Source organism: Oncorhynchus gorbuscha, unplaced genomic scaffold (assembly GCF_021184085.1).
Source record: "Oncorhynchus gorbuscha isolate QuinsamMale2020 ecotype Even-year unplaced genomic scaffold, OgorEven_v1.0 Un_scaffold_12571, whole genome shotgun sequence".
NCBI lineage: Eukaryota > Metazoa > Chordata > Actinopteri > Salmoniformes > Salmonidae > Oncorhynchus > Oncorhynchus gorbuscha.
In genome coordinates, this window is record NW_025754903.1 from 20 (window position 1) to 7,690 (window position 7,671).

General features: G+C 43.9%; 1 protein-coding gene across 1 annotated transcript; it reads right to left on the minus strand.

Annotated features, from left to right (window-relative positions):
- Window positions 1-2,000: 2,000 nt before the first annotated feature.
- On the minus strand, window positions 2,001-7,179 carry LOC124030544 (presenilin-1-like; the record flags this gene model as incomplete). Its single annotated transcript, XM_046341843.1, has 4 exons — window positions 6,957-7,179; window positions 4,949-5,080; window positions 2,475-2,566; window positions 2,001-2,151 (listed from the first exon to the last, which is right to left on the minus strand). Coding segments are annotated over exons 1-4 (568 nt in total), but the record flags the coding sequence as incomplete, so codon positions are not given.
- Between the last annotated feature and the right edge of the window lie 492 nt (window positions 7,180-7,671).

Genomic DNA, 7,671 nt, shown 5'->3' on the forward strand with positions numbered 1-7,671 from the left:
GAAAGCTGACTCACAGCTGTAGACTCTCTCTTAGAGACTCACCCAGAAAGGCTCAGCAGCTGTAATCTCTCTTAGAGACTCACCCAGAAAGACTCACAGGCTAGCTAATCTACCTCTTAGAGACTCACCCAGAAAGACTCACAGCTGTAATCTCTCTTAGAGACTCACCCAGAAAGACTCACAGCTGTAATCTCTCTTAGAGACTCACCCAGAAAGACTCACAGCTGTAAACACTGCCTAAGGTGATTCTAACAAGTATTGCCTAAGAGGCTTGAATACTTATGTAATCAAGATAAAACACTATTTTTCATATATATTTCTTTACAAAAAGGTTATAATTTTTCTTCCACTTTGATATGAGTATTTTGTGTAGTTCGTTGACAAAAAAAACTACAATACAAAAACATAAAGTCTAGGGGTATGAATACTTTCTGAAGGTACTGTATGTGAGAATGCTGTTGATTGGCTACAGCTCAGCGTGCCAACACCACAGTGCCCTCCCAGCTCATCACTAAGCTAAGGACCCTGCAGAACACCTCCCCTCTGCAAATGGATCCTGGACTTTAACGGGCTGCCCCCAGGTGGTGAGGGAATGCAACAAAACATTCACCACGCTGATCGTCAACACGGGGCGACCCTCAGGGTGCGTGCTTAGTCCCCTCCTGCACTCCTGTTCACCACGACTCGGAGTGGTCAGGCACTGACTCCAAACACACCATTAAGTTTGTTGACCGACACGACGGTGGTTGGCTTGATCACAGACGACGATGAGGGAGGAGGTCAGTGACTTGGAGTGTAGTGCATGGACAACAACCTCCTCCTTCAACATCAGCAAGACAAAGTTGCTTGTGGACTACAGGAAATGGAGGTACGAGTGCCCCCTCCTCCAGTACTGGTACCCCCTGCACATTGACTCAGTACTGGTACCCCCTGTATATTGACTCAGTACTGGTACCCCCTGCATATTGACTCAGTACTGGTACCCCCTGTATATTGACTCAGTACTGGTACCCCCTGTATATTGACTCAGTTATCATTACTCATAGGTGTATTTATTCCTTGTGTTATAGAAAATTATGTTTTTTTCTTCTCTATAATGTTGGGAAGGGCGTAAGTAAGCATTTTGTTGTTATGCCGGGGTGTACACTACACTGCTATTAAAATCTAACTTAGCTGAGCCTCACATTTAAAACAACAGTCTTTGACTCCCTCACGATCTGGCACACACTACCAATATTCTGATATGGTGTAATTAATTAGAACAGACTGTAACTCAAAGCTGCCTCCTAAAAATGTTCACTCAACGCTTGCCATACAGTTGACATTTTTCCCCAACATGTTGAATTGAATAACATGTAGGTTGAGTTATTAAAGGACTGGTGAACTTCAGAGCTGTAAAGATTTTTACACTTTGGTAAAAAAAAGGCAAGTAGAAACACATACTAGTAGACGTCATGGCTCCTGCTGGAGAGTCCACACGTTCCGGGCGATGTGAAACAACGTTGTCATGACGCTGGCTTCTTCTCTGGCGAGCTCTCATTGGCTACTGCTGATGACCGTTCTCAAAGCTTGTCGTTAGCACATCTCACACTTCAACAGCATCGCAGATTTTGTGCCGGTCATTTTAATTAATTAATTAATTATTATTATTATTATTTTTTAAATATCAGGACATCGGACTGCTCAAAGATGGGATCGGTAGTCCTCAGATTGTGTCTCTGGACCGCTCACATTAAACGAGCGTTGGTAACGGCCGTGCGCCCTGATTAGGAAACGACATGGCGATTGTTTTAACGAAACGGCACGGGGATTGTTTTAAGGAAATGGCACGGGAATTGTTTTAACGAAACGGCACGGGGATTGTTTTAACGAAACGGCACGGGAATTGTTTTAACGACACAGCACGGGGATTGTTTTAACGAAAACGGCACGGGATTGTTTTAACGAAAACGTGACAAATACATTTGTATTTTTTTATTACTGTTCAGGTCTGTACTCACTCTCCTCGTCATCATCGTCCACATGGTGGTCTGGGCAGAGGGGAGCTGTTGAATCTCCCGACGGGTCTCGTCTGTGGACTGAAGGGGGTCCCAGCTGATGCTCCTGATGCCCCATCCAGTTAGGGGTGAACCCTCCATCATCCTCCTGGGGCTGAGAGTGGGGTCAGCTCAGAGCCAGCTGGGGTGAGCATGGAGAGGTCAAAGTATTATACATGAGGGGGCGGTGAGCCCAGGGCTAGATAGGGGCCGTTGCAGGGGCGGGAGAGAAGAATTCAGATGTTCTTTAAACCACTGAGATGCCATAAAGAGGCATGTTTTGGTGTTCAATTCAGCCTAGAGATGGAGGAGCTGCTGATGGGAGGGTAGAAAATAATCATCATTTTGGGGTGCAAGCGAGGCCAGGGCCTAAAGGAGGCTAACGGAGAAGGAGGACCTGAAACGACCAGACACTACAGACTCACATTGACTCTCGACCTGAGTGATGGGGGCCTCTGTTGAGTTCTTCCTGGTCATTGGTCTGTGTCCGAGGCCAGTGTCTGCCATGTTGACCAGCCACACCATGGTCGCTGGGGAGGGAGGGACAGGATGGTACAGTAGACATTACATTACTCGGCAGCTATGGGCATTCATGTTTAAGGCAAGCAACAACAACAACATCTTAACTGTATACCAAATTCACTGCCTGTCTGAAAGCATGTGCTAGCTAGTGAAAACATATAGCATAGATAATACTAACAGGCAACACATGAGTTTCCAATCAATGACATATCAATCAACATATCATAATACCATATCATAATACCATATCATAATACCATATCATAATACCATACCATAATACCATATCATAATACCATATCATAATACCATATCATAGTACATATCGTAATACCATAATACCATATCATAATACCATATCATAATACTGTATCACTTAATACTATAATACCATATCATAGTACCATATCATAATACCATAATACCATAACATAATACCATATCATAGTACCATAATACCATATCATAATACCATATCATAATACCATATCATAATACCATATAATAATACCATATCCATCAACATATCATAATACCATATCATAGTACCATAATACCATATCATAATACCATATCATAATACCATAATACCATATCATAGTACCATATCATAGTACCATATCATAATACCATATCCATCAACATATCATAATACCATATCATAATACCATATCATAATACCATATCCATCAACATATCATAATACCATATCATAATACCATATCATAATACTATAATACCATATCATAATACCATATCATAATACCATATCATAATACCATATCATAATACCATACATAATACCATATCATAGTACCATATCATAATACCATACCATAATACCATACCATAATACCATACCATAATACCATACCATAATACCATACCATAATACCATACCATAATACCATATCATAGTACCATATCATAATACCATATCATAATACCATATCATAATACCATACCATAATACCATATCATAATACCATACCATAATACCATATCATAATACCATACCATAATACCATATCATAATACCATATCATAGTACCTTATCGTAGTACCTTATCATAGTACCTTATCATAATACCATGATACCATATCATAATACCATATCATAGTACCATATAATACCATAATACCATATCATAATACTATATCATAATACCATATCATAATACCAGTCAGTAACGGGTGTGGCCAAAATAGCAGAATTCGCTCATTTGAAGGAGTGTCCACATACTTTTGTATATATAGTGTACTCCATAAATGTTTTTAAACTGGAACCGGTTGGGGATCTTCAGACGACTCATGAGCCGTCCTAGAGCAAAACTACTCACACGTACGTTTTAGTGAGGGTCTCACCTTTCCACAGAGGGGTCATGTTAGAGTGGAGGCCAAATTGTTCGGTTGCTACAGACAGAAGGTGGCAGAAGAGGCTGTCAGTGTTGCCCAGCAACAGCCCCAGTGTTGCCCAGCAACAGCCCTAAAACATCACTGCTCTAGAGGAGATCTGCATGGAGGAATGGGCCAAAATCCCAGCAACAGTGTGTGAAAACCTTGTGAAGACTTACAGAAAACGTTTGACCTCTGTCATTGCCAAGAAAGGGTATATAACACAGTATTGAGATAAACTTTTGTAGGTGACCAAATACTTATTTTCCACCATAATTTGCGAATAAATTCATTAAAATCCTACAATGTGATTTTCTGGTTTTTCTTCCTCATTTTGTCTGTCATAGTTGAAGTGTACCTATGATGACAATTACAGGCCTCTCTCATCTTTTTAAGTGGGAGAACTTGCACAATTGGTGGCTGACTAAATACTTTTTTGCCCCACTGTACAGACAGAAGGTGGCAGAAGAGGCTGTACAAACTTCAGACGAGTCTTGTGACGCTTTTGTGGGGGGTCGTAGGTCAAAAGGGAGAACACCATCGTGCTTGTGAGGGTGACCTTTCCATAATAGTATGAAGGCCAAACCGTTTGTGAGATCCCGAAAATCACATTTCACCGCAGATGTAGGTAGGGCGACATTAAACTGACAGGGATTTCTTTACGATGCTAATAAAGTTTCTGCGGGGGGCTCGAACATCGACTCATGGATCGTGTGCAATTCAGAGGGTGAATAGGCAAAGAAAAAAAAATATATAAGTGCCTTTGAACAGGGGTATGGTAGTAGGTGCCAGGCGCACCAGTTTGAGTCAAGAACTGCAACGCTGCTGGATTTTCCACACAACCGTTTCCTATGTGTATCAAGAACGGCCCTCCACCCAAAGGACATCGAGCCAAACTGACACAATCATAGGTTTCACCTGGTCAGTCTACGCCATGGAAACACCAGGTGTTCCCTAATGTTTTGTCCACTCGGTGTATATGTAATACAGGTTACAGGTGTTGATGTACGAGGTGTGACGTCGTCTTACAGGGTAGATGAGAGCAGGGAAGATGGGTTGTTCCTCTCCTGGGCTGTCTCCACGAGGATACGTAGAGGACCTTTGGGGGCAGAGCACTGCTAGCAGATCTATGGAGGGAGAAACAGGGGTCGTATTCATTAGGGCACCCCTAGCAGATCTATGGAGGAGAAACAGGGGTCGTATTCATTAGGGCACCTCTAGCAGATCTATGGAGGGAGAAACAGGGTCGTATTCATTGGGCACCTCTAGCAGATCTATGGAGGGAGAAACAGGGTCGTATTCATTAGGGGCACCTCTAGCAGATCTATGGAGGGAGAAACAGGGGTCGTATTCATTAGGGCACCTCTAGCAGATCTATGGAGGGAGAAACAGGGGTCGTATTCATTAGGGCACCTCTATTTTCAGATCTATGGAGGAGAAACAGGGGTTGCATTCATTAGGGCACCTCGTGGCAAAATGTTTTGTAACAGAAAATGTAAACAGGCATTTGTTATTGTACAGTTCAGATAACACACTGAAACAAGGAGAAGCTTTCTTCCATTTGGTGCCTAATGAATATGACCAGAGCTTTGAGTCAGGACAGAATAGTGTTGGAGACAGAACAGGGTGCTTTGAGAGAGAGAGTCCCAGTAGAAATATTTCATCCGAGTTGAGGAATGTCTGAGACTGGGTGTAAACTCTTTATCAACACCAACGAAAGGGAGAACACAGATGGAATCAGGACAAGTAGTGTTGGACCCAAAACACAAGGCTCTTTGGGACCGAGACCAAGTAAAAAATATTTTATCTGATTTAAAAGACATTTCTGAGGCTGGGTAGGTGAAAACTCTGACCACCAGCACTGTTACCCCCACCAAACCAACATAGACCACCTTTACCCCCAACAAACATAAACCGACCACTGTTACTTACCCCCACCAACCCAAAAACAGACCTGTTACCCCTAACAAACGTAAACCCACCACTGTTACCCCCAATAAACTAAACCTAAGCCCTACCACTGTTACCCCAACAAACCTAAACCGACCACTGTTACCCCCACCAAACCAAACCTAAACCGACCACTGTTCTACCTCAAGCTAAACACTTTTAGGTTAAATAAATCTATAATGACCACTATTCTGTCGTGGGCTGCTATTCTCCGGGACAGTGGTTGTGTCCCAACTGGCCCCTATTCCCTATATAGTGCACTACTTAGGACCAGAGCCCTATGGCCCCCTATTCTCATATAGTGCACTACTTTAGACCAGATCCCTATTCTATATAGTGCACTACTTTTTAGACCAGAGCCTCATTCCCTATATAGCACACTCATTTTAGACCAGAACCCTATTCCTCATATAGAGCACTACTTTGATTCTAGGCTCATTCTATATAAAAGATCACTCTTAGACCAGACCCTATGGTGCCTGGTCAGAAGTAGTGCACTAGATAGAATAGAATGGTTTTGGGGAGAACGTCGAAGGGGCAGCAGAGGAAATCTGGTCCTATCCAAGGTTGTCTAAATTAAAGAATGTCTTAACCTCAGCTGTCATGACGTTCTCTACCCCGCCTACTTCCTGTCTCAGATGGGTGTTTCCTGTTTGTCGACCAGTCAGATCCTTCCTTTCAACAACAACAACGGTCAGGAAATCTCGTCTGAAGAGGACTTGAGATCGATAGAGAAAAATAAATGGAGCAACTAGAGAGATAGGTCATCTTCACAAAGAGAAACATGGAGGAGGGGTTGTGTCCCTATCTCCTTTGTCCTGAAGTGTACACTCATTCACTACATTCCACATGTCTAAAACTATTGTATCGGTAGAGGCATGGGCTAGAGGGAGTTTCCACCATGTTTCTTAGACCAGTCTTTTCCTTTCGAGTCAAAGAAGCGAAGTGAACAAGTGTACACTTTGGACAGAAGGAGAGATAATTGGGAACGTGGCTACAGTCTCACAGTGAGAGACCTGTATACGAGCCAAAGACTCAAGCCGGAAGTCTCACCATAGACAGATATAACGGCCAGGATGAGCCAGGCCGTCCACTCAGGAAGGTACTTGATGAAGACCAGAGCCATGAGAGCAGAGATCATGATGAGGTAGGCCTGCTGCAGACGGAGAGGCCCCTTCCAGTGGATACAGATCATCCCTACCACCCCGAAGTTCCAGACGATCACAGCCAAGGTGATCCAGTCCATCGCCGCGTTGTACGTCTTCAACACTTCCCTGGGGGAGGACAAGAGTCTGTTACGTTTAGGAGGACGGAGGACAGAGGACAGGGGGAGGACAAGAGTCTGTTACGTTTAGGGAGGACGGAGGACAGAGGGAGGACAAGAGTCTGTTACGTTTAGGAGGACGGAGGACAGAGGACAGGGGGAGGACAAGAGTCTGTTACGTTTAGGAGGACAGAGGGCAGAGGACAGAGGACAGGGGGAGGACAAGAGTCTGTTACGTTTAGGAGGACAGAGGACAGAGGGCAGAGGACAGAGGACAGGGGGAGGACAAGAGTCTGTTACGTTTAGGAGGACGGAGGACAGAGGACAGGGGGAGGACAAGAGTCTGTTACGTTTAGGAGGACAGAGGACAGAGGACAGGGGAGGACAAGAGTCTGTTACGTTAGGAGGACGGAGGACAGAGGACAGGGGAGGACAAGAGTCTGTTACGTTTAGGAGGACGGAGGACAGAGGACAGGGGGAGGACAAGAGGTCTGTTACGTTTAG